At 45.1% G+C, this 27808-nt stretch overlaps 1 protein-coding gene across 1 annotated transcript in view; it reads left to right on the top strand.

Moving 5' to 3' along the window:
* Nucleotides 1-27808, top strand: part of COL23A1 (collagen type XXIII alpha 1 chain) — a 183828-nt gene that overhangs the window by 132409 nt on the left and 23611 nt on the right. Inside the window, 8 exon segments of the mRNA XM_033072850.2 lie at nt 2337-2344; nt 5562-5588; nt 18578-18604; nt 20401-20427; nt 21080-21106; nt 25572-25643; nt 26904-27020; nt 27461-27496. Coding sequence (XP_032928741.2) covers nt 2337-2344; nt 5562-5588; nt 18578-18604; nt 20401-20427; nt 21080-21106; nt 25572-25643; nt 26904-27020; nt 27461-27496 — 341 coding nt within the window.

Genomic DNA, 27808 nt, shown 5'->3' with positions numbered 1-27808 from the left:
ATATCTCCATGCCCTTGCATGCTTGAGCACAAGGTGTTCACTCCTGGTTATAGCAGCGTCCTCCCTGTTCAGGTAGATCAATCATAGACCACAATCTGTGCATTTACAGGTTATCTTTGTCTTTCTCCTCTTCCTTCTGAAATTAGCCCCCAAGGTAATTTGTCACATAGTTTTCAATACACAAAGGCTGTTTCCAACTTTTATTTGTTGTAAGAAGAATTTCCTTTCAGCCTCTCAAACTGATTCTTGCCAGTCAAAATTATTAGCGGTAAATTCTGGCAAATTTCTTTGAAAAGACCATAAATCTTGTGCAATGTGCCCACAATGATGAGATGCTGGATGAGGGGCAGCCTCTGGGTACAGGATCATCTTTTTTATTTATTGTTGAATTGCAAAATATTTTACTTTCTTCCAATGCAAACAAGCGTCTTGTGGCTGGGCTGTTGAAAATCACGTTCAGCAAACCAGAGAGTGATGTTGTTCTTAGGAGGACAAAAGATCAGTTCAATAGGTTTAACCTTATGCCTTAATGAAGATTTATTTAGGCTCATTTGGCCAACAGCACAGTGAACAATCGGTGTGACTCCACTGATGGGGCTGGAGAACATCCAAAGGTGCATGTACAGATCTCCCCATTTGACTGTGACTCCTGGATCTGGGAGGAGGAAACACTTTAAAACAGCACTTGCCTGCACGTGTTGGGGAGAAAAAAACAGTAGCTGAGAAAAGGAAAGTAGGCAACAAATTCCAAAGAGATTATAATTGGTACATGATTGAAATCCCATATTAAAATAATTTCCTGCCCACTTCTTTGAGACTTAGTCTTGACTTTTCCACAAAAGGGCTTTTGTGGGTAGCCTGGTGTAAGTGAGTTAATAAATCAGGTTTATGATTCTCAGTTAATAAATTGGCATAGAGCCATTGGCTTCTGTATTCAGAAGAAATTAAACCAAGGAGAGGAAGTTAAGCCCCTGTGCTGCTGGCCTGGAGTGAGGTGTGGAGGTTGTCCCTGTGCCAGGCGTGGCTGTGGCTGTGTGGCACTGACCCCCGTCAGGTGACAGATCAGTGGGATACTTCTTGGTGCACTGCCAGTCATTACTTGCTGCCACCCCTCATTTTTAGGCTTGTTTGGGTTTTTTTAAAATTAATTTTAATTAACTTAACAATGTTTTTATTTTTAAATTAATTTTAAAATCCTTGAAAAGACATTGACTTGAAATATGCTTTTTGAATAATATTGTGGAATAACATAAGATAAACAAAGCTTTTTTATTTTTTGCCTTCCATTTTAGACTTTCCCATTTTTTCTTTTTTTCTTTTCTACCTGTGCTTAGTTTCTGGTTTTGATCAGTCAAGAATCAGAGCATGAAGAAATCCCAGCTATAGGCTGCCTCATGAACAGGAGTGCAATGTGGATTGCTTTGGATTAGGGCTCAGTGCTCACCTCACTGCAGCACCAGTTTGGGCAAGCAGTGGGAAAACTGCAGAAATTGGTGTGACTGGTGGTGAACACCCTGCACTGCTGGGGGATATTGGGGAATGTTTCATTTTTACTTCTGTTAAAGCCAGCCTCAGTCTGTGCTGCTGGCCCATGAAGCCCAAGGTGGGTGTGATGGGAATTCCCTGGAGCCAAGGCACTGTGCAGCAGGCTGGACATGAGCAGGGGCCACACGGGGTGACACAGCACTGTGGGGTTATGTGACATGTCTGGAGGTCAGGGAGAGGTGGGCACCATGCTACAACAGTATCTGGGTCTGTGGAAGCAGCAGCACTGTCCTTGTCAGGTCCCTGCTGCACTGCTCCTCTGGCTTCTCTGAGCTTCTCTCTTGCTCCTCCTGCATTACCTGAAGGTTAGATAAGGTCCATGGTGAAAATACTTTATTCATAAAAATTTGCACATTTTTCTAGCCATGTCTGTCTCCCTTTTGCCCAAGGCTCTGATGCCCTGCACTCAGGCCCTGCCTTGTGACGTGCCCAGGGTCTGGTGGAGGGAGAGGAAACAGTCACAGTGTGAAAAGGATGGGAAAAGAGAGGGTTTACCCCCTGGCAGTACTGCTGTGCCAGCAGCAGGGTGAGGTGGTCCTGTAACAGGAGGGTGTGGATGGTGCTGAGTGTATCATGGGAATTGGGATGAAGAGTCCTAAATCATTCTGGTGTTGGTTCCTGCTTTGTGTTGCTTTATTTATTTATAATTTATTTCATATTTTTATTATTATTATTATTTTATTATATTTTATTTATTTATAATTTATTTATAATTTATTTATAATTTTTCAGATTATATCTTTTCTTTGTAATTGATTCTTTTTTTCCTTTGTTTCTCTTTTGTTTTCCAGGACCTGCAGTAAGTATCGTGGATTTTACTGTTGGATCAACAAAGTTAAGGTTTCCCCTTCCCCTGCCTTTCAGTGTCCTTGCAAAAGCACAGCATTTTTTGGTAGAGGTGTGTCTGGAAACAAAATCGGTACCAGATGCTGCTGTTTGGTTTTTTTTTTTTTCATGATTGTAGACAAATTGTGGGGGGAATTTTAAAATGTTTAACTTGCTGCCCCAAGGGACTTTCAGTAATTTTAAACTCAGAAAATATTCAGTAAAAAGGAGTTTTCCCTTTAAAGAGTTCTTATTCTGCCTCTATTTAACAGAAAGAGTGCTGTACTAATATTTAACATGTTACTGGGTTTATTGGTTCTAAAGCTCTGTCTTGCTTTTTCTTATCTGCTGTGTTTCCAGCATTTAATATGGGTTTGGTCACCTCACAAGGGGGTTTAGAGGAAAAAACCATAGCTTGCTTGCTTCTTTCTTTGAAGTCTTGGGTAGAATAATGAGCATTCCTACCAATACAACCAGAAAATTTATGGGGAAATAGTTGTTTGAAGGGGTAATAGTTGAAAATGTGTCAACTCCTCCTTTCAAATGTTTAGACGTGCCTTTGGCTGTGCCACCACATCCAAATCTGTTGTTCTCCTGCTGGTTTTGGAGTGGAAATTTATGTTTTGTTTGTGCCCTCCACGTTGCTGAGGGTTCATTATAAAGTAAATTATGAGTATTAGGTGCTTCTGGTTTTCTACCTTTCTTCCCCCAAAGGAGGAGGAGGAGGAGGAGGAAAGGTTCAGGCTGTTTGCAGCCACATTTCCTTGTCTGTCATTCAACTAACAGAGGTATTTCTTCATGTTCTCTTCCTACAGAGCCTCACTGGGTTAGAAAGGGCTTATTTTAGGGAAAATAGATTTGGCAACTATTCCTGGACTAATGAATCTCCAGTTCTGTTTTGGTGACAAGGAGTGGGGGCTGTCCCAGCACCATGGCTTTGGTTCTCCTGGGACTGGCAGCACTGTTTGTGGGTTTAGTTAAGGGTTTTCACCCCTTTGAATTTCAAGTTCATTTCACCCCTTCTATTTCAAGTTCCTTTCATCCCTTCTATTTCAAGTTCATTTTTTCACGCAAACACTGAAGAGGGGGTTGAGCAAAACGATTATTTGGGATTACAAATAAAGAGCATACCGAGATACTGCCTATTTAAAGCTCCTGATGTACACCTTTAAGGGACATTCCCCCTTGACTGAAGCACTTTGGCTAGTTTGAAATGGATTTGTGTAGCTGTTTGGTGGTGCTCAGAGGCTCCTATCAGCCCACACGCAGCTGGGTGTGTTGCTGCCTCACGTGTGCTGTCTGGTCACGTTTATTATGGCGATCCAACACAGACAACATATGGTGCACTATTAATTTTTCTTTGTCTCTAGTTGGTTTCATTTCCTGGTTCCCACGGCACTATTGAATTGCAAAAGGAGCACAGGGGAGATTTAACACAAACAAGACTTTTTTTCCTTTCCTCTCCCCTTACCCTTCCTTGAAAGACAACTCCTGCTTTAGTTAATTTTTGGGTTGGGTGGGGTTTGTTGGTTGATTGGTTGGTTTGGGGTTTTTTTAATCCTGCTTTTTAGCATAAGTAGCCTTTGCCAGAGCCTTCTTTAAGCATAATATAAAATAAGTCCTAGAACCCACAGAACCACAATATTATTTTATTTCAACAGTATTCATTTATTAGTTTCTTCTGTTTCTTGATTTAGGCCAGAAGGAATTGATTACTTCTTACATGTACAGCATTACAGTGCTCTAACTGTATCCCCAATTCTGTTGTTCCCTAGTAGCAGTTGTTCTGCTATTTCATTCTTTTGGTTGTCATAAGTTAGTTATGCATATAAAATTATTAAAATTTGTGGTACAGAATTCGTGGCTGATGGATGATTGATTGTCCTGTCATAAGTAAGGGGTATTCTGCTCAGATATGCTATAAAACCTCTGTTTTGGAGAGTATTAAAATCACATGCTGGGTAGGAAATTTCTACAATTGAAATATAGACTTACCACAGACGGTAATTAAACATTTACAGTCACAGATATTAGCAAACACTTTATGTGTTAGTGTGCTGGCTGGGGAACTCACCAGCAAGCAAGGGCAGGGCGTTCCAAGTGTTTCCTATTTATCTGTGTGCTCCACTGCCATACATTTCCATAAAAGCCTCCCTGCACCCTTTATCCCCAGACTGTAATTGGTTACACAGGCGGTTGTTGAAGTCAGTGCTGTTTCTGGATGGATCAGGAGTGCTGCAGGAGCCGTTCCAGCTGCAGGGGTGCTTAGGAGCAGGGAGAGCAGAACCCCTGTGGCTGGTGTGGAGGGGCTGTTCCATGCCATGAGAAAAGCCTGACTCCCATTCTGCACCCACAGCACGCTGACAAACCCGTGTTTACGGCAGCAGATGACATTGCTGCACAGATCCTCACCTCACTGTTCACTGTGTACCAGCTCACACTCAACAGCTCTGGGTCTGCCTTGCAGCAGGCTCTGCTGGAGCTCAGGCATGGTTAACAGCCCCTCGGGCTGTAAACGCCTCTGGGGACCCCCGAGGGGAGCACGGGAGGTGAAGCAGCCTGGATGGGCTGTATTTTATTCTGCTAGTCCTGCAGCTGCTGCTAGGAACAGTAGGGCTGTTCCCCACAGCATCAGCTGTGCTTTCTGCTTCACTGCAAATAAAGCAAAGCTTAGATGTGAGCTGGGAGAGCTGCGTCCCGCAAGGAAGTTAATGGATCTTAGAGGGGTAAACCTTCACCAAATCAAGTGCTGGAACAGGAGTTTGAAGCTCAGTGATTGCTGTGCTGGCTGCTGGCTCAGCAGCTGCAGCCTCCACGACCTCTCCCCAGCACTGAGGTGTTTCCTTTCCTTTCCTCTCGGTGCCCCCACCCAGGGCAGGTTTGTGGCCAGGACCAGTGTGCCATGCATGTCCATGGCTTCAGGGGCAGCAGGAGCTGGGCACAGGCAGCAGGGATGGGTGCAAGTTGGCAAAACCCGTGGTAAGTAGCCAAAGGGGGGCAGGAGGTCGAAATCCAGGGACAGTACACTGTAGGTGTGACCTGTGACAGGAAAGTTGCCCCAAGAGGTTTGTCCAGAGTTTAGTGCCAGGGCTGCCTGGAGAGCCGATGGCCCCGTGTCCTGCCTGCTGCTATGTGATGTCACACTGCTGCAGGTGCATTGACTGACTCATCTCCCTTGTTCCCCCCCACAGGGGCAGTCAGGACGCGATGGTTACCCGGTAACTCCACTACTCCTTTGATTTTTATTCTATTCTAATCTGCACTCTGTGGTCCTCTCCAACTTTTTCCATGACACTTGGTTTTCCTTGCCTATTTTAAGCCGCTTCTTTTTTTTTTTTTTTTCACTTATTCCCTCCTCTCTTTCTTCATTAGCATTAGCTTTTGAGGGATTCAGCCCTAAAACTTAAAAGCCTGAGCAATAATCTCCCTTAATGTTTATAGGGATGAAGGACTTGAGCCCTTTCATGGTTGTATTCATGCTCTTGCTTAAGAGCTCACTGGAGGCTTTGGAGTTTGTCCCACTTAGAACTGTAAGAAGGGATACTGGGGAAAGAGCATCAGGTGTTGAGATCCCCGTTTTCCCATGTCCAAAAATTTTATGTGGTGCAGAACTGCCCTGCTGGATGTGCAGAGGAAGGGAGTCCTTGTTCTGGCAGATCCCAAACCTCAGCCTCCTGGCTGGCTCCCCTCATTCTCATCAGTGCCTTGGATGGCCACAGTGCTCCAGCTCCGAGGGGCTCAGCAGCTCATCAGGGAGCCACTCCCAAGCACACACTTGGTGTAAGCAGGTGGTAAAAATTCTCCATATTCAAGGCATGGAGAGGTTTCCATCTCTGCTCCTGCTTTTTGAATTGATGTGGTGATTTCTGCACTGCCTGTTGCTCTGGAAGGGGTATATTGGCTGTTCTTAGCCTTCTCCTTTTTGTGGTTGATGCCTCCTTTTTCTTTCTTTTTTTTTTTTTTTTTTAGTTTCTTTTTTCCTGAATGAGTGTGTTAAGGAAAACTCCCTGCTTGTCTCCACCACCATGCACCCTGGCCTGGTTCCCCCTGAGTGCCCAGAAACCATAGAAACATCTATTGAGCTTTATGTGTGTCAAAGAGCTGAAGAGAGGAAGATTGGAAGGGAATTCCAGGGCTATTTGCAGCAGCATTTCCCCAGAAAGTGAGAGGGGGGAGATGGGGTTCATTTTGCAGAACCAGCCTGTGTTGCCTTTGCATCCCTGACATGACAGAACTTGGGACTCCCCCAGATTATTAGGATAGATGAAGTTTGTTGTGAGGGGAGCTGTGGGCAGCAGGGCTCTGTGTCCAGGGAAGGGGTTTGTCTCCCTCAGGTGGCACCTGCCTGCAGCAGCCCCGGAGATGATGGAGCCAGGAGTTGTACAGATGCTTCAGGGGTCTGTTGGAAATTAAGAGTTTAATTTATAAGAAGTTAAGATGCGAAATTTCACTCTAATGGGCTGTTTATTGTCATTTTTAGGGTGGCTTTTTGCCCTTGTGGGGTGTGGCAAACACTGCTGGATTAGCAGTGCCCTTGGCAGGTTTATCCCTTCTGCTGTCTCAGTCATGTGGTTTGGTTACAGAATTCGAAAAACCAGAAACTCTAGGAGGAAACAGGGACTGTTTCTAGGAGACAGCATTACCACTGTCCCCATGGGCAGCCTGGCACCTTGCCTGTTCCAGCTCCTGGAGAGAGATTTTGGTGATGCTCCAGCACTTCTGAACAGTGTCAGGGACAGGAAATGACCACAGCTCTGCTGCCACATCTGCACTGGGAAAATGGCATTAACATCACCACAAGGTTTTTCCTCTTCTCTCACCCCCAGGCCCTGCAGTGCAGGTGAGCTGTGGGGCTGGTCTTATCCTGACTTTGAAACCAGCAAACACTGAATTACTACATCCACATGGCTATGGCTGCACTAATTAACTTTAATAAGAAGGTGAGGATAATTGTATTTCCAAAGCAAGATGTATTCTTGAAGAAGGAGGAAACTAAACATAAAGCAGGCTTGGGAGTATTATTCAGCAGAGACATATGAACAGGTTTTATTAAATCCAGTTGCATATTCAAATGAATTCACTTATTTAGTTCCCTTCAGGGTGATCAAATAAACTCTGAGCTGTTTTAGGGGGTGGATGTGGTGAAAATGCAGAGGTAGAAGGTGCGTATTAAGTGGTGTGTGGTGACACATGCATCCCTCAGCCAGCACTGCTTTGAGTTGCTAGTTTATAACTGAGCTGCAAGCAAAGGAAGCTTTAAAGGGGTGAAGTGATCCAGAGCTAGGGAATTGGGGCCGAGAGAGAGAACAGCTTCTATGAGATGATTTTGATATTTTTACAGTTAACATCGTAAGAGGAGAGGTTTGGGCGTTACAATAAAAATTTTACAGCAGAAACAGTTTTTTTCTTTATGAAGTTCTGTAGGTTTATTGTTATTTTTGAAATCCCATAGTGAAATTAGTTTCCATTTTTAACCCTATGGCATATCCTACTAACACTGTCATAACAGCTAAGAAGGATGCTGGGATTTGTTGCTCTTCTGCTCTTGTTTGAGTTGGTTTTGACATCTCACTGATTGTGGATCACAGCACATACCTCAGCCTGAATTTCAGTGTGAGAGCTGTGTGAGTCTGTCTTCTCTTTCCTCAGTAACATTTGAACTTGGCCCATTTCAGCCAGATTTGACAGAAGGACAAAGAGTTTGTAGAGAGTAGTTTAACTTTAGATACTGGAGGCAGATTAAGGGGAAAAGCCTTTCTGGTGGCAATGGTGAGGCAGGACCATGCTGCCATACAGCTGCCTTGAGCTCAGGTTTGCACGAGGGCAGCAGAGCAAAAGCAGATGTGCAGCCAGCACAATGATGGAAATGTGTTTCTTGTTGGGCAGGACAGGCCCTGGGACCCCTGGGATGGGATCCCCTGTGACATGTCCCAGGCTGTGCTTCCTGAGGCAAGGAGCATCCGTGCTGCAGCGTGGTTCCTCTCCATTTGATGTGCTGCCAGCGTGTTGGGGTCATTTGTCCTGCTGAAGCTGGGAGGGGAGGGAGGGGCTGGCTGTGCCGAGGGCTGGTGCATTGGGGCTGTGGCTGCTTTTGTGAGCAGGGCAGGCAGCTGCATCTGGGCAGGAGGAAAAGGAGAAAATGAGGAGCAGATGGGAGAGCCAAACTGCGAGTAGGCTTTGAGCTGACCTTTCAGAGCAGGAGGAGCTCTGCATTGCACAGCTGTTTAATTGGATATTAGGAAACGTTTCTTTGCCAAAAGACTTGTGAAGCATTGGTTTGGACTGCCCAGGGAAGTGGTGGAGTTACTGTCCCTGGAGGGATTTGAAAGATGTGGCTCTTGATATACTGGTGGGCTTGGCAGTGCTGGGTTAATGACTGGACTTGATGATCTTAGAGGTCATTTCCAATCTGAATTATTCTGTGGTTCTATGCAATGGCTGTGCTCTTACCAGTCTTGTCCCCATCTCTTTCTCTGCCTCTGCAGGGATGGTTCTATACTTGCCTTCAAACTACTGAGTTGTTCTCCTACATGATATTTCTCCTCTTTCCCAGTGAGATGCTGCCTTTGTGGTCCACCAGAACCCATTCCCTTCTCTTCTCTGTTTACTGGAGAGGCCTTTTGAAGCCAAAGTCTCTGTTTCTTGAGAGTTTCATCTGCCTCTACTATTCATTCCTAAAATCAGTCTCAGCTACATTGCTACGTGACATCCCAAATGCAGGGTTGTCACTTCAAGTGGGAAGAAACCAAAAGAATGAAGTTGATTAATGAGGGGAATTACTTCATGTGCATGTCTTCATTAATAGAAAGCAGAGCAGAGAAGAGGCTTTGCAGAAGAAAAGTATGATATGAAACAGGGTTGTCTCCTGTTTTATACATTTCCCTTAGAATACTAGGATTTATTTTCAGTTGAGCAGTGTGTTCCTCATTTTGTCCCTCCGGTGTACAACATTTCCCTTCTGAATTTTGTTAATCACTGGTGTGTTTCCTGGAAGATGGCAGGCATAGTCCTGCCCATCTCTTGCAGCAGTGGGAACCTTTTGAGACGGCAGGGAGAAAAGGCATCATGCTCTGCCAGCTTAGAAGTAATGCAACTTGTTACTAAAAATAATTCAGCACTGAGTATGCAGCTCCATGGTGTCCAGCGCAGGGAAGATATTGATCTGTTGGAATGAATCTAGAGGAGGCCACCAGGGTAAATGGAGAAATTGAGAACCTCTGCTATGAAGAAAGGCTGAGAGATTTGAGATTTTTTTCAGCCTGGAAAAGAGAAGGCTTTGGGACATGCTAATTGCCATGCAGTACCTGAAGGAGCTACAAGAGAGCTGGAGGGGGAACTATCTGCAAGACCTTGGAGTGACAGGACAAGGGAGTGGCTTCACACTGACCCAGAGGGTGGGGGTAGATGGGGTATTAGGAAGAAATTCTCTATTGTGAGGGTGGTGAGGCCCTGGCACAGGTTGCCCAGAGAAGCTGTGGCTACCCCATCCCTGGAGGTGCTCAAGGGCAGGCTGGATGGAGCTTGGAACAACCTGGGATGGTGGAAAGCATCCTGACTCATGGCAGAGGTGCTAGGCCTAGAGAGTCTTTACGGTTCCTTCCCACCAAAAAAACATTCCATGATTCTGTGACTAATAATGTCCTTTTCTAACGGCAGGTAACTGCACCAATATAATGAATTAATGGACTTAGGGTAAAAAAGAATGGTAACACAGACATTGGTCACTGCTGGCTTTTCATTTTGAGGAATAATTGCTCTGTCAGAATTGAAATACTCCTGTACAGGCCATTCTCACATATTTGTAGTCCAACTCATGCTAAGGAGCTATTGGAGCTGAGCAGGTCAGCATCTTCAGAAACTTTTATTTTGGGAGCCTTGGACAGTGAGCTAATATCTTCTTTTGGCTGCAGTGCTGTAAATCCAGATCTATCCACTGAAGTCAGCTGTAATGTATAAGCCAGAAATCAACTGGTAAGGATGGCAAAACTCTGGTTTTAATTAATTTTCAAGACATAAAGTAAAGCCAAATGTGTTTTTCTAGGCTGATGTCTGTGAGCAGGGTTGAAGAAGCATGTGTAGAAGGGGAGATGGTTCCCTGACATAAAAACCCAGCACAGTGAAGCACTGGATAGAAGGGTGACTTTGGTTACAGCTCTAGAACTTGACCATAAACAGTGGAGTCTGGGGTTTTCTCCCCTCAGCAATTAAGAATTTCAGTTAGTAGGCAACTTAGGGAAAGTATGTGCAAGCTTTTTGTGTGTGACCCATAAAAATAATATGAATGCAGACAGGATGATGTGTGGGAAATGAGGAACACATGCCTTAGCCTCTTCCTGGTGGCAGCTCCTCTGTGCCACTGTGGTTCCTTTTTTACCAGAAAGCTCCAAGGCATGCACTTAACCAGGCATTTTGGAAATGGCAACACCAGAAAACCACATGTGGCATTAATAACAAACTACTTTTACAAGAGAACTGTAGGCGTGACTTAAAATTAACTGCCTGATGTCTTGATGAGTTGCCTCCACCTGTGCAATTATCTCAAAGTGCTGCTGGGGTGTGCTTGAGGTGCAGCCTGGGAGAGTGGCTGGAGGAGCCCTGTGTAGCTCTGGGGTTGCTCTGTGTGCAAACCAGAGCAGCAGGCAGTGTTTTAACTCTTCAGGAGGGCTGCCAGAAACCCCATGTGAAGTGTGGGAGCCCATGCATGTGGCCAGACCTCATGGACTGTGTGGACCCCAAATTTTCCTGTTCTTTTGCGGTAGGCAGTTGTTTTCCAGAACTTGGGTGGTAGCTCGTGCATGGACACAGCTGCCTGTGGTGTCCAAAACACATTGCATGGGTGTTTTGGCTGGTTGTGCATTGCTAGACTTGGATACTTTTAAACACTGTGTGGTGTGATGAAGGCTTCTGTTGACGAGGTATTTAGTTTTCTTAGCTAGGCTAATCAAGGTCATAACTGTAATTTAGGTTTCAGTCCTGTGTTTGTTCTCATGTTTTACTCATAAATATTCAGACTTCAAGGAGTGTCTCCTGTGTGTGAAGTCATTTGCACACATACCTCTCCCAGTAAGAGCCCAAAAGACAGAAGTAACAAACATTCATTTTACAAGGCAAACTTTGTAGTTCCAGTCTTTTTCATTTTATTTTAATATCAGTTTTGTGGCCAATTCACGTAATTATTTGCCTAGAGGGAAAACCCTCTTTAAACAGGGAAAGCAGATCCAACATGTTTTCCTGCTACATCCATTTGCTGACTCTCTGATGTGGAAGCAACAATGATTTTGTGAAGACTAGTTCTTCATGGCAACAGTTTAGTTTCCTTTTGATTTAGAGATAATTCTTCCACAGGGATAATAAAAAGTTGTCTTATATCCTATCCAGCAGAGGGATTGCAGATGCATTTGTTTATGCTCTGTGATTCCAGTGGTTTTGGATAGGAGAGGAGAGGGTCTGGTGAAGGTGCTGACAGCAATGGCAAGAGGAACTGTGCAGCCCAAGTTGCTCTGGCAGGGCACAGGTTTGGTTTCTGCTTTCTCATGCAGCTTCTCCTGTTTGCCTGCTTTGAGTGTTGAGTGCAGCTGGTGGATCTGCATCTGTTTCCAGTGCATTTGGGTCCAACCTTGTGGTACAGAAGTTTGGTGTCTAAGCAGAGCGAAACTGAGAAAACAAAGAAGTTTTCTCGTTAACCACCAAAGAGAGGTATCCAAACAGAAGCTGTCAATGACACTGGTGTTGAAGGAATATAAAGGCAGTAAGCTGCTGAAGTGTTTGCTTCTGAAGCCAACATTCTTGCAAAATTACCTACTTAAAAATTGCATTCCCAACTCAGAGGTGGATATTAAAAAAATATATCCAAAGCCCAAGTGGACATCAAATGCTTGAAGAAAGCAGTTGTACAGAACACATGGAACTCATTTAAGCCTCAGAAATTTGGGGGAAGTTGGGGGACTTTCTTCCATAAGAGTACTTTGCTGTTTTGGAAGAGAACTATTGCAATGTGATGCACAGATGAGCGAGTCCTTCCCTCTGAATTGGTGATCTGGCATGTCTGCCCAGGAGCCACAGCAGTCTGTGCTGGGAGAAGTGAACAAACTGTGTCTATTTTGGCATCTCCAGTGACCTCCCTCAAAAACCCTAGCAGTGCCCTGTGCAGCTCCAGCCCAGTGTTTGTTTTCCACCTCTTTGGACCAGTCAGTGCTAGATTTGATTCCAGACATTCTTCTTGAGTATCTTTGAGAAGACATCCAAAACAAAGAGGAAACTCTGCACAGACAGAAAGCGGCACATCTTGTGGTTAAGGAAGAGGCAGCTCCTGCAGGGAAAAAGGTCCCTTATCTCATTTGAAACCCTGCAGAATGTGGTTGACATGCCTGGAAGACAGCTGGGAATTGAAGCAGTCTGGGGAGCTCAGGCTAGGGATGAACAGTGGGCAGGCCCAGTGCTTCCCCCAAAGCTTTCTGAGGATAGAGCTTGGGTTTGGATTTCCTGGTTGTTTGTGTTTGTTTCCTCTTTCCCAAGGCCTCCAGAAGCGCTGGGAGCGTGGGTGCCCTATGGAAGGGAGCTGGGCTCTCCCTGCAGAGGCCGGCCTGGCACAGCCCCGCGGGGCCTGCGCGGCCTCCGAGGTGGCTGCTCCCTTGCAGAGATGTCTGGTTTGCATTATGGGTGAAGTTTTTAGCAAATTACTGCTCCTTTCTGCTCCGTTTCCATCAAAGAATGGGCAGAGGCCTCCCAGCAGTCTGTGGACAGAATTTTTGGACCAGAGCACGGATCTGGGGGGGTTGTTGCCTTGTTAACACACGCTTGGCTCTTCCCGGGCTGCTCTGCATCGTTTACCTGACACCTCTGCTGGGGATTTATTGCTGGCAACCTGGGCTGTGGGACACGGCTCCCTCTGAAGAAGTATTTCAGAGCCTTTGAGGGTCTGGTGATGCTGAGCCCTGCCAGGTGCTGTGGGCAATGCCTGGGCTGTGCCCAGGTGGCGTTTTTGGAAAGCAGTGAGGGTGCTGCAGCTGGGCTCCCTGTGGGTGACCCGGCTCACCCTGCTGCCCAGAGCAGCCCCATCTTTTGGGATCCTCCACAAGACTGGGATTGGATGTCACATGCAGGGAGATTCGATTTTGGGGAAACCCTAAATGCCCTTCCTCATAAAAAGAAATGGGGTTTTCTAGCTGACAAGGACAGCCTGGCTCCGAGGCCATGCAGGACGCGGCCTGCATGTGGAAATTGTTTCCAAATGGAAACAATTAGTCCTGCAAGGATTAAAAAATAATGTCTCATCAATGCTGCTGTTCAGTGTTTGTAAGAAAATTGTAGAAGCTGTTTGGTTTTGGATTTTTTTTTAAACTATGCTAAAACTATATCATCTAGTAATGGAAAAGTGTGTTTGTATGTAGTCATGGAGCAAAGGGGAATTTCTGTTGGACAATACTGAAATAGCTTTTTTCAAACAAAGTAAAAGAAAACTGTTAGCAAAGGTTTGTCAATAATCATGTTCATTGCTTAAAAAGTATTATTTATTTTTAAATACAGCACTGTGGTATAGCAACCCCATCCCATTGCAGTGAGGCCCTCCATGATATATATAAAGCTAAACAGGAAACTATTGTGATATAAGTGATCTTAATGCCTAAACATGACAGCTCCTGGTAGGAATGTTTCCAATGTTTTGTCATGCTGCAGACTGATTTGATTTTGGGGTCTCACACCAGGGACCTAGAAGTCCAGGCTGATGAAGGAGGAACCTCCTGCCCAGGACTTGTCCAGGCTCACAGCAGTGAGTGATGTGTGTTGGGGGAATTCCTTGTATGGCCAATTTCATACTCTTCACAAGGTTTTTAATGTGTATAAATAATAATGATAAAAATAAACCATAAAATATAATAAATTAAATCATATATTTAAATGCAGTGATTTAAGTGCATTTGAAAGGACAAATGATTAGTGCCACAGCGTTGAGATTGTATGGAGTAGAAATTTTTTATTTTGTAAGGGTTTCTGCTCCTTCTGCGCTGAGGACTTCAGGGAGGGAGGAGGAGTAACAGTAACTGGGGATAAGGTGACATCCCAGAGAAAGTCTCTTGGATTCAGTTTGTTCACAGTTAGTGCCAGCGACTCTCAGCTGCTATTTAGAGGACTCAGTTCATTTTTTGTTTCTTAGTCCCTTTTCTCCCCTTTCCCTTCAGCTGGGAAGCTGGGAGCAGCCACAGCAACCTGGCTGCCTTCCTTCACTTTCCTTGTGACAGGCCTGGCAGGGCGTGCTTGGCCACAGCTTTTGCCAGAGCTTTCTTCTCACACAAAAATGTGCTGAGGAACCACATGGCCCGCAGACACTGTTCTGCCTGTGAGGATTTACAGCCTGGCCTATAGGAAGGGATGGTCCCTGTTGCCTGCCTGTGCTGCAGATGACCCAGGGCCCTTTGCAGGGATATTAAAATATTGTCATGCTCTTTTGTTCATTCCCTGAAATATAAAATTCTACCCTTTTTTGAAACCACAGAGACAGAGATGGAAAGGCAGCCCTTTGAATTTGTCAAAATTTGACTGCAGGGTTCCTTCCGACCCCTGTGCTAATTTTTAGCAGAGCAGGAAACATTAAAAATAACCATGAGAGAAGATTTCCCAACTCAGAAGGATTGTCCTCTTAATAATCTCTGGCTTTGTTTTCACTAGATATTTTCCCCCCTTAAAATTCCTGTAACGCTTTAAGAGCAAGTCCATCCCTGCCACAGCAGTGAGGGCACTGGAGGGGGACAGCAGAGGGCCAGGTAGCCAGGCTGGCACCTCGGCTTGCTCTGAGCCAGAGGTGAGTGATGTACGTGGGAAATGCTTGTTATTTATTGGAAGAGCTTTTGTATGTGAACTAGAGCTTGCAAGCTCCACATCTTCCCTTTTGGTTGAGCTCAAAACTGTTCTCAAGCATTCAGCTGACCTCAGCAATGGGTGAATCTCATTTTTGCAATGAGAGGTGGCATTTTGGTGCTGTATCTCAAGACTTCTGAGCTTCTACTGTGAAACAAAATGAAAAATATATCAGAATTGGTTTTAAAATGCATCTGAATGCATTACTCTGAAGTTGAAATGTTGTGTGTCAAAACCAAGGCATGCATCAAGACTACATGATATAATAACAAGCTCTGCTCAGGCTTCAATATCTTATCTGACCCATGCCTGCATTCTCAGCATCAAGGTATAATTATATATTGTTAAATAATAGATCATCAGTGTATACCATAAAATATATTAGATTTATAAATAATGCCTCACCTGGGTGATGGCAAAGGGGAATGCACCATGGGTCACCATGGATCATTTTTCCTACCATAACACCTGTGCCTGTGTTACTCTTTGGGAGGGGTGAAACCCAGGTGTGTAATTGCAATTATCACTCACCTCTGCTCCGTGGCACCAGCTCTCCCCACTAACCCAGCTCTTCCTGCTCCAGCAACCTGAGGGCTCCAGACAGATGTTGCAGATGTATTTTCTTAACAAAATTGACAGCAACAATTTTTCTTTTTTGGTGTCCCAAAGAGCTGTCTGGCCAGGCACTGAATGCAGCTGGTCCTCACTGGTGTGTGGTCAGAAAATGAGATGTGAGTTGGTTACCAGCTGGGAGAGGCCTCTAGGGTCGTCTGGGATCCCAACAGTGTGATCTTCCTTGAAGCACCCATGATTGAGGGATTTTGTTCCACTTAGCCAGTGCCGTGATGGTTTTGGTCAAAACTATGTTGTAGGTGAAAATTATTTAATTTTCCTTCTACCTTGTTTTAAAGCATTGGGTTTGCCCTAGGCAGAAAGTTCATCCCCTCTTGTTGTAGTAAGCAATGAATTATCTGAATTGTGATCACTGTGTGTGTGATTTAGAGCAAAGGACCATGATCAAGAGTGAGTGAAGGCCCGAGGAAAATTACTCCCTGGAAAAGCAGAGCCTAAAGCCACTGTGCTGCTTTCTATTGCTTGGAGTGTCCAAGGAGAAAACTCTTCTTTTTCATACACTTTTTGTGGTCTTTTAAGCAGAAGTAATTTTTTGTCCCCTCAAAGTGAGAAGTTCTACAGAGATTGGTTTTAAGTTGGGGGAATAGAGGGTTACTTGTTGTTTCCCTGTTCCTTGTTTATCAAATAAATTAGCGATTGCTTCATCTTTAATTAAAATGACATGGAGGAGAATTCAAATAAAAGACAATAACAATCTCAACACATGGGCACTCGTGAGATTTGCAGGCAGTCAAGTCAGGCAGCCCAGATTTCAGACGTTCTCTCTGCTCTACCCATGAAATCTCCTGGCTGCTTTTGGGAGCTCTGCCTTGCTCACACAGACATTTGGCTGGGCAGGTAGAGCAAAGTCAATAAAAACTTCAGCTCAGACTAACAAGAGATTAAAAAGTCTGTGTAAGTCTTGTCCATTCAGTGCTGTGGCTGGCCAAGAGCCCCTTTGGAGCCCTGATGGATATTGTTTCTCTCAAGCATTAAATGCTTTCCCTCAAACATCTTCTGAATAGGCCATTGTTTCTGCTTCTGGATGTCTCTGTGGATTGATACAAGAATAGCTAAAAGCTGAAGAACTGGCATTTTATATTAAAAAAAAAAATAATCTGGGACTTCTACTCCTCTGAGAAGTGGAATGTGCTGCCAGTTCTCTGCTCAGTTCCCACGTCTGATCCTCTGGAAGTCAGGGAGTTGCATCAGGAGCTTCAGATGAACTACCTCAAACGATCATAGTTTCAGGAAATAACCTCTATGAACCTGATGCCATGCCCAGCTTTTAGAATCTAAGGAATTGAGGTGAGATAAAGTATGGAGCAGATGTCAGGGTAGTTTGGTTATGACCTGCAAGCCGTTGCATTAACAGACACAACTGCTTTATGTATATTTTTCATTACCACTGTGTAGCTGTTGAGTACTGATAGTTCCTTATAAGAAAAAGATACATGTCACATAAGGAATATAACCTATGATCACTTCAGAAATCTCACATGTGTAAAGAAATCCTCATTTATTTTCAAGTGAACTTCTCTTGTACAGGTCCTCCAGCCCTTGTAACCCAGCTACTGATGATCTGCCCAGGTCATCAGGATTTCTCTCTTTTTCCTAACAGAGCTGTGTTCCCCAGAGTTTCATATTCCAGGCTCCATTGGCATAGCCATTGCAGACTGATTTATTCCTTTTCAATGGCCATTTATTCCTTATCAATGGCTGTGAGCTACAAGGATGCTCTCTTTAATGCAGCCATAGGCCTCCTCTTACCTACCTTTACCTCTTTTGCTCAATTTCCCTATCACAGATATAAGATAAACTAAAAAAGACTCACACCAATCAGTTGCCTAAGGAATAGAGAGAACTTTGTGCTTTAGCACTGTAGCACAGTCCAAACTCCATTTGCTTTGGTAGGTCCTCATACTGAGGATCATCCCAGCACATTGGGAGGAGGATGTGCATATTCCACATGTGTGGCTGTGCAGAGCAGGTGCAGGAGGGAGTGGGAGCTGATCCCAAGGCACAGCTTTGCAGGTGGAGCTCTTGCATTTGCCACAGGCAGTGGATTTACAGGAACTTTTGGGTGTCACTGTCCCCAGAAGTGTGAGCTCCAGCTGCAAAGGGGCAGCTTTGGCCTTAGAGCACCTGTGCTTCCTCCCTCCCCACATCCCTTATCAAAAGCAATGTTTTCTCTTGCCCAACACATTCAGTGGTTTGGTATTAATTAAGGGCTTAAGTGCCAGAAATACTGGGGAATTCACCGTTTTCCACATTGATGCAGCAACCCTAGAAACTGGAGATCTGAGGATGAACTGGGATAACAGTGCTTTACCAAAAATAAATGGTTCAGATCCAAGGCTGATGTGAATCACTCATGGATCTCCTCAGCTTAACCAAATCAGGCATGTTTTACTGCTGCAGTTTTTGACTTTCAAAACCTCAGGGAATCCCAGGTGAAGTGCCAGAGCAGTGTCACCTTGTCCCTGTCACTAATCCTGTCGCTTCCTTTCATGCTCCTTCACACTCTGCAAATTGTTTGATGCCTCTTACTGTTCCTCTGTGAAACCTTCCTACTGGATTGCATGGAGGGAGGATTAGGTAAATCATAGAATCATAGCCAAAAAATGTATTATACATAAGTGTAGTCTCTTCCAGAGCATGCCTGATGATGCTATGTTTGAAAATTAATTTTTTTTCCTTTTTATTTTTTAATAATAATCCATTTTCCTTCCTTTTTCAGGGGCCTCTTGGCTTGGATGGCAAACCAGTAAGTAGCACTAAATGCCAAATAAAACATGTCTTTGTTCATGCTGCTCCACAATAAATAGGCAGTATCTCAACTATTACTCATTTAGTGCTTCATATATAACTGTTTAGGAGGGACAATTGCACTTGGGAAAATTGTTCCATGCAAGTTTGAATTCTGAGCCAGGGCTGGCCAGCAGAGCTGAGCTTTTCTTTACCTGTCAGCTCATCTCAGCTGTCTCTTCCCCTCCTGCGCCAGCTCGGCGAGCACAGACTGCAGATGGGCATCAGGCCAAATTGGGGGAATAAACTCCAGTAGCACATTCAAAGAGCAAAGTCAGTAATCTTGGTTGTGTGTTTCTGGCACTACAGCGATGCCATAAAAATAATTGATCGCAAAGCGGGTTGCATTTTTCTCCAAAGGACCTGAGCTGGGAACTGCTTGAGGGTGCCCAATGTCCATGAAATACTTTTTGGAACAGACTGGATAAATTTATGAGCTGTTTTCTTGACTTCATTTTTGCTTGGAAGCCCTTTGGATATTCAGGTGCTTCATTCTTTTCTTACTTATTTTACAGAAACACAGACGTTTTTATTTTTATGCTAATTGAACCTTAGCCAGCTCTGATTCCTTCCACTGAATGGTTCCTACAGAAGGTCACAGCTCCATATTTTGTCTCCAAACCCCATTCTCTTCCATCACCTTCACTAGAGGGCCCCATATGAAATCTTTTTAAATTCTGGTCCTAAACCAAGTGGGATTTCAAAATGGGTAAAAGTCATTCAGTGTTTGCAATTGAAAAGCTATTCCAGACACTAATTTCTGTCCAGTTAGGGAGTATGCTGTTATAGCTGTACATTGCTGTGGTTGGTTTTTATCCTAACCCTGAGGATAACAAATGTGAAAATAATGTAGAAATAAGGCATTAGACAAGAAAAGAAGGAAGGGCCAGCTCCCAGCCTGGTGCTCAGGGCTAGGCTTTCATTAGCAAACCTCATGCTGGGAGTGCAGTCAGACCCCAGAGCACAGCCCTGCACCCCGGCTGGGGTGCCACAGCTAGGCAGGAGTGAGACCCTGAGTGAGAGCCAGGGGAAATCTCAGTGACAAAGCAAACTTATCACACAGCCAGACTCAAAGCAGACTGTTCATAATCTCTTCTGTGACAGTAAGGGGCCAGCAGCCTTGCTCAAAGAACAGTAGGAGGGAGGCTGTGTGGGAATGCAGATGCTGCTGCCGGCCTCTCTGCTGACCTTCCCCCACTGCATCCCACTGGGTCCCACTCCAGCACACACTGTGCATTGGTACCAAGATTTGGTACTTTTCTGTGCTGGGAGGCAAAGGCAGAACAGACACATCAAAGTGTTGCTCTGGGGTTCTCTGTGCGGCTCCCGAGTCTCTGCCTGTCCTAGAGGGAAGATGAACGATGCCTTCAGCAAACAGGCCAAAGAAAGCAGCCCATCCTCCCTGTTTATTTCAAACAGATGGATAATTGTTGTAATTATATACTGAGCATGTGTTTTTTCTAGAAGTGATTTAATACCTCAAGATATCTTTTGCATCTATTTAGAGTCACGTGTTGGTGAGCTGCTGTCACACTGCCTGCCCTGCTCTGGTTGTCCTCTGTGCTCTGTCCTGGCAGGAGCAGGCAGGACCTCGTGGGTACTGTTTGGTCACTCATGTCACTGCACAAGTTAAAATAGCATGTATTCCTTAAAATAATAGAGAATGTGGCCCAGGTTTGTGAATTGATGAATGTGATGTCACATGCCTTGTGATTCTGTTGTTCCTTAATTTGGATTCTTCTTATGTGTTTCCAGGGACCTCCAGGACCAAAAGGGGAAAAGGTAAAGGCTGCATTAATGTATGGCTTTTGGGGAAGCAGTTCCTGTATAACCACCTGTTGCTGTAATTCTTTCAAGTTGCCCCAATAACCCAGCTGTGTTTTGTTGGAATGTGGAACTGTGACAGTGGGTTCTCACATTGCTCTTACAAAACCTCCAGGAAGGTGAGAGCAGGAAGAGTTTGCAGAAAAGTGGGGGGAACAAGTGTGGTCTTAAAGCTCATCCATGCTATAGGGTTCTGGTAAGCCACTAAGGGTGATGAGAGTGGCATAAAACTCTTTTCATTCCTTCAAGAGATCTGGGCTCCATCGCTCTGTTTGCATGACACCCATGCAATCAGAGGAGCCAAAGAAGGTCATTACTGAAAGTGAAGATAATTTTCACATGTGAAGGACATGAACAGTTGCTAGGAGAGCCTTAGAGTTGGAAACAAATTGCTATTTCTGATTTATTATCTGTTTCATTGCCTGCCAGGGCAGAATCTTTCCCTATTGTGTTGTCTTGAAACCTTCTCCTCCCTCATTTTAAATACATTAAGCAATAGGACTCTTGCCACTTCCCTTGTGTGCTGTACCCGTGTCCAGCTGACCCTGTGCTCAGTCCTTCAGGGTTGAGATTTGAACTCTGACCCTTTGCTCTTTTTCCTGATTTTCAGGGGGAAGCAGGCGACATTGGCCCAAGGGTAAGTAGTGACACAGCACATTGATTTATTCTAAAATCTGTTTGGGTTTAGTCACTGCACAAAACAAAGCTTTGTGCAGCCGTGCTGCAAACAGTATGGTAACAGCTGTGAAAACTTTTAATTTTGCCTCTGGAGCTCTTTGTGGTGGTGGTTTTCCTAACTTTGGCCATGAGGAAAAAAAAGTCAAAGATCTTTGGGTACCTCATGAAGAGTTTTGCTTCTACTGAACTTTCTCATCCCTTCCAGTGTCAAACTCCATGTTTCTCTTGAAGTTTCTCTTGAGGCTGTGCTCCTTATTTGTTGGCATTGGAGCACCAGTATGTGGGATCTGGTGTCCCAAGGAGAGACAGAGTTGTGCAGGATGGAACATTCCTCCTCCCTTGCTGAGCTCCCCAAATGGGAGCAGGATGACATCCAGGTGATATCCAGGCTACCTTTGAAAATAAAGGGTTTAAAGTAACTATATGATGAGGGGAAACTTCTGGCTATAGCATATAGAAATTAATGGAATTTCATGAACTTTCCTCTCATGGAGCTGCACAAAGTTGAGATTGGCAGAAGTAAATCAGGACAGGTCTCCACGAGACACAAGGGGATGTGGCCCATGTTGGGGATGAGATGGGAGGTTTCACCACAAGGCTCTGTTGCAGAGCTATTTCTGAGGTGTGGTTATGGGTTATGGGCACCTGCTGGAAACCCCATTGTGGGGCTGTGTTGGAGTCCTGGTGTTCTGGTCACTGTAAAGGCCGGATTTGGAGCTGGCACTCAAGAGTAGGCTGACCTGGGTTAGATGTCATTGCTGGAAACATAACCAGGACCTCAGTGGTTAATGTTGAGTAGAGATGCCTCAGTGACAGTTTTTTGTTTCCCCTAGAGGTTGTAAAATCACTTTATGAAGTTGGTGTCATATTCTGAAGCAGCTCCCAACTGCCTTGGGTGTGTTTGGAAATGTCACCCTGGGGCTCAGAGAGCCCCTAAAATTTTTCTGATAGATTTATGGCCTGTGTGGTGAGGGAGGGGCTCAGTGTAAGGTCTCACTTCGTCTAAGTGCCCACCCACGTTCTCAGAACAGGCTTTAAGAGGTGATTCAGCAGCACAGGGACTTGAGTTTTCACTTCTTGGCCATGGCAGTGGGTGACTTTGGGACTGGCAACTCAGGAATGCCAGAGGAGGTGCTGCTCAAGGCTCTGTGCTGGTAGGTGCTGTGGAGCTCACCTCCTGCTGCAGGAGATGCTTTGGGACAGGCTCTGTCTGGACTTGCAGGACAGGTACCAGATCTCAAGGTAACACTTGTCCTTTATTTTCATCTACCAAAAAAAAGTGCTGGGTTTTGGGGGCAAATTTTGTCCTGATCTGCATCTGTCCAGATTTTGCTTCAGCTTTTAATTTAATTATGACTTTTTGCAGAACAGTGAGAAAAGAGTGCAAAAACAATTTGGGAGAAAAGAGAGAATAGCCTTGCAGAACCATGAAGTAGCAGACCTAAAAACAGGTGCCTGACTTTGAAAACAGCTCTCTTTATGTCTCCAGACACTCAGGGTTGTGAATAGGAGGCAAAACTTCTTAATACCATCTGGTCTAGATTACTTTTTATTTCTGAGTTTAATCTTATTCCTCAAGTTTCAGTGGTGGCTTTGTTGAGCTGATTTTGAAAGATGTGTCAATGCAACTCACTGCATCAATGGGAAGATAAATAACTAGGAATGCATCCAGTGCCCTCTTGCTTGTCAGTGGTCATGCCCATGGGTGGTGGAATGAGGACAGAGTGTGTCAGTGAACACTGGGGCACTATCATTAGGAATGATGGATTAAAAGAGAATAATCCTTGGGATTGCTTTGGGGTGACTGTGTGTGGTGGGAGTGAGCTGATGGCAATTAGGGATTAGCTACTGAATATGTTCATGTCTGCACTGCTTCTCTTTCTGTAATAAACACCTGCCACCAGCATGGACAAAAATAGAGATTATTACATGTGGGAGTGTGCCTGGTGGCAGATGCTGGAGGGTGACTTTGAAAAACTGAGGAAGGAGATCACCTTGGGTTGTCTTCATCACTGAATGCCCCTTGTTTTAAGCAGCATGAGAGAGGATACTGTGTAGTTTCACCTGTTCAGGATGGGGAATAAATGTGCCCAAATGTACTGACAGAATGCAAGGAAGTGTATTTACAGGGAGGAATCAGTAACAGGTCCCCTCTGCACTTGGGATGATAGAGGGAGGTGAAGCAGGATGCTGCCAGGGTTGGGACAGCTGTGCCCTGGTATTTGTGCCTGTGCTTCTCTGTCACGATCAAATGCATTGCTGCACCCCTGGAAAGGACTGGTTTTATAAGCCTGACTTGCTCCCTGAGGCAGCACTGGGCCAACTGCTGTGGATTTATGAACTTAGCTGGGTGATCTTGTTCGTAGTGACAGATGAGATGTTCAGACAAATGACAGGGTTGAGGAATCTCTGCACATCTGGGCCAGCGGATGCTCAGCGCCTGTGGCAGCAGCACCAGCTTTGCTTTGCTCTCCAGAGGGAGAAAATGAGCTTCAGCTGGTGAGAGGGGTGCTCTGTGGCCCACATGGCATGTGCCTGCCCATGGCCAGTGCTGATGGAGGTGGCTCCAGCATCTCCTGTAGCCAGAGCTGCTGGGGGCCAAACACTGGTGTGGCTGAACCAGCTCTGCAGCTCAGTACAGACACAAAAGGAGCTTTTTCTCCCTTATTTTCTGCAAAATTTTAACTGCTTGCCAAGCTTGCACTGCAGATAAAAACTCAGCACAGGAGGCATCCTGCAGAGCTCTCCGTGGTAGTCAACAGACATCCGTGGATACTTTAATTTTGCTATTTGCTTACTTTGGAGTGTTATGTTGAAATGGCTACCTCAAGAGCTCTAAAGCTGGAAATTACCAGTGTTCAAGGTTCCTGTGCTCCAATATTCCATTGCTACATGGGGTCAGACCCAATGGCCTGTTAGCCTTGCAACCAGATACATTGGGAATTGTGGAGCAGGACTATGTTACTCCATCACTCTTAACCCCTCTCCTGAAGCCTGGCTCTCTACAGCCTGGAAGTTTCTTGAACCAGAGATGGTGTCTCTCTATTAATATTCCTCAGGGCTGTTCACCTCTCATGGGCCCATCTGTAACAGGAGCTGTTTTAAATTAAACGTGTGATGGCTGGATTTGGTGGGATATGGTGTGTTTGGCCCCAGAGCAAATGCAAATTGTTATTTTACATTAAAACATAGGGCTGGGCTTGGAACGTGCTTATTTGGATGATGCTCACCAGTCTGAGGGACACAAAAAAAAAATTCAGTTCCTGTTTTGCTCTGTGGGCTTTTATGAAAATCCCACTTTATGCTCTTGTGTACTTTATGCACATAATGAGCCACAGAACCGTGTCTCTGCTGTCTACCACAAAACCCTTTGCTCTCAGGAGAGTCTTTTTGGTGGTTTCTGTAGTATTTGGAGGACCTGGCCACATGCATTAATTTCAATTTCTCAGTATTTCAGTGCTGTACTTCCCAAAAGTAGCTGCATTTAACTGAATGTTGAGCTTAAAGCTCCTCTCTACATCTTAAAAAAATTCTTGGCAGGGGTTGATTAGTTTTTTTCTATCTGACTTTACTTTTTCCCTCTATTCTTGACATGATGATCTTAAAACATCCATACTGGGAGGCTGGGCAGCAGGTGGCCTTTCCTATATTGAGGTAGGGCCCTATTCCCCCCAAAAATGAGGTTATTGGTGTGGAAGGTTTAAAAGCGCTTTGGCAATTTGGAAAAGAGGTTTGTTCCCCAGAAACCTCCAAAATGGAGGCTTTGCTGTGTGCTCCCACAGGGTTTCTTGTGGCTTCACCCAACCTCATGATTCTCCTATGGATGTGTACAGGGATGGGTGGATGGGGGAAAGGAGATGCACATGGTGTCCTGAAAAAGGAAATGTCTTACTGCTTGTCCCTAGATAGATGAGTGGAAAGGCTAAAACACAATAGCAATGACTACTGACACAGTCTAAATACATTGTTTTTGAACCATATAAATCTGGGAGATTTATCTGCAATTTGCAGGCTGGGAATACATCAGTATTCATTTGAGCCTCTGAAAACAAATACAGTATTTGGTCTCAGGGAAATGCTGGGATATATCATTCCCTATGGAGTTTACTGGAATAATACTCTTTATTCTGCAGTAGGGGAATCCTTGCCCCAGCTGCTTTGAATGTCCTATTGTACAGTAAAGTAGAGAAAAAGTACTCATTTCCCTCAGTCTGTGTCCTGTTACAAAGATCCAGTGTACCCAGAACCTTAAACTCCCTAGGTGTTGGCTACCTCGGCTATTACTTGCTAATGTATCAACTAGTTATTAAAAAAAAAAAAATATATATATATACATTGCTACAGCCTGTAAAACTCGCTCTTCTGTGCTTTCACCTTAAACTGCTGCTCTTTCTTCTTCTGCCTCCCACTTGCCCTGGATATAGATGGTTTTTCCCCACCTCAGTCATGGATTTCTGGCTAATGATCAGCTTGTCTTTAGCCGGCGCGTGCTCAAGGTAGACACCAAATCTGCTGCCACTGGTTTGCTGTGATTGTTTGAGCTGCTTTTGCTTTTTCTTTCTGGCTGACAGTTGCTATTTTAAATTGCCACGACCATGGCTGTATTTAGAGATGCTTGTTGGGAGCATGTTTGACTGAAATCCCGTTGGAATTTAGGGAGCAGGCATTGTCAAAGTAGAGAGTCATAAAACTAATGTGTTTTAGCATTTGATTCTTTGTGAGATTTGAGAATCAAACAGCAAAGTCCTATAAATTTGATATAAAGAGTGTTGGTATTGTAAAATAAAATGCATTAACACTAGAGTAATCTAAATCCTTGAACTCTAAATGGGACATTGTAATTAGGAAAAATTCAGTGGGAGACTCAACTTGACATAATTGGTTGCAGAGTTCAGCATTTGCAATTGGGTTTTTTAAAAAAGGATGTAAGTGATTTAGGAGCCCAGATCTTGTTGAAAGGCCATGGGACTTTTGCTGCTAAGTCACTTAAGGACTTGTGAAAAATCCCACACTTGTCCCTGATTGAGGGTGGACTGCATATTAAACACAGCCCTCTGACTGCCTCGGTGGTGACTCTCCCAGATGTTGCTAAAAGATTTAGGAGGCAGCCTTTCCATGAGGCTTTCCCATTGTGCAGCCACATGGATGGGCCACGGCCCCAGGGCTGGGCTGTGCTGGTTGGGGGGGCTGGGAGCTGATTCCCAGCCTGGAGCCCCACAGGATGCTCCCCCTGGGAATGGCACCCACCAAACCCGCACAGCCTGAGGGACACAGCATGTTCTCTGCACCAAAATCTGCGGGGTGTGAGCGGCTCGAGGTGTTCATGTCTGACCTTGCCTGTCTGTAAAGGATGAGATTAAGCACTGCCACGTTTTTGTGTGGTTTTCTGGCGTGGTGCACTGAGCCATGGCAGTGTGTGCATGCTCCCTGCCAGCATGTTGTGAGCCTGGGTTGTTCTGGGCACTCTTGGGTTGGTGGATTCCATGCAGACAGTCACTAGTAAGGGCTTAAGCAGATTAAATCTCGTTGGAAGGCTTTGAGCACAATCCTGGTTGAGGAACCAGACCCAAATGGCATAAATTGGCCACGAGCTCACTTTCAGCTTTTCCAGCTGGAAGCTGCAGTTTAATTCCTCTGGGACAGCAGAGGCCAGGGTGCTGGTGGCACAGGGATGCAGTGCATGTGTCGTGGATGCCCTGAGACCACCCCTTGCCAAGACAGCTTTGTCTCACCATGTCTGTGTGAACTTCTTCCAGGGTGATCAAGGTCGAGATGGAGCCACGGGCCCCCCTGGTCCGCCAGGACCCCCAGGTGCCCGGGGGCCTCCTGGTGACACGGGAAAGGATGGCCCAAGAGGACCTCCAGGCCTCCCTGTAAGGATGGGAGATGCACAGCGAGCACCAATCAGGCACTGCCCACCCCACGAGGGACAGGAGGGTGAAGGGTGAACCCCTTCCCCACCACAACCACTGAGTCCCCAGCCTGAGCCACAGCTGGGCTCCAAAGGCTGCTCACAGAGCAAAGCCTGGGGGTGTGGGGCAAGGGAGCAGGAGGGGACCTTCCATCTCAATTTTGGAGCAAAGAGCTGGACCTGGGGCATGGATTTGCAGGTGCTGGTTGTAACTCTCAGAGCCAGGAGATCTCTTCCTCTGTTCATACCCTTTGGATCACCTGTTGCAAATCTGAAGACCACTGGCAATTTATTTAATGAAAAAATATGCTAAAGCATAAGGCAGTGGAACATTCTAATTATTGCTGAGTATTTTGGAGAATGAGAGGCAATAGTTTCAATGTTGGTCTTTTTTTCTTTCAGGGTTTCAAAGGCGAGCCAGGAGAGGATGGAGTCATGGTCAGTATTGCCCAGAAGCATCTGTGTGTGCCCCTCACCCCCACTATACATCACCCTTCAGCTCATGCAGCAAGTGGCTTTGTGTCATTGCTAATGGAGGACAAAACGGAATTATAGGTGCTCTAAAATTGATGTTTTTCCAGGGCTACCTGTGCCCTGGGGAGAAAAGAGGCCAATTTTTGTGTTCCCTTGGCTCTTCTGGAGGGATGTGGTGCTCCCACATCCTGACTCCTGCCCCTCTGAAGCTACCTGGCATTGTAACTCCAAATTGCTAAGGTTTATGCTGGATAAAAAGTGCTTATTATACATAAA

Source organism: Catharus ustulatus, chromosome 15 (genome assembly GCF_009819885.2).
Source record: "Catharus ustulatus isolate bCatUst1 chromosome 15, bCatUst1.pri.v2, whole genome shotgun sequence".
In the NCBI taxonomy this organism is placed as follows: Eukaryota; Metazoa; Chordata; class Aves; order Passeriformes; family Turdidae; genus Catharus; species Catharus ustulatus.
This window is presented reverse-complemented; position numbering and strand designations above follow the sequence as displayed.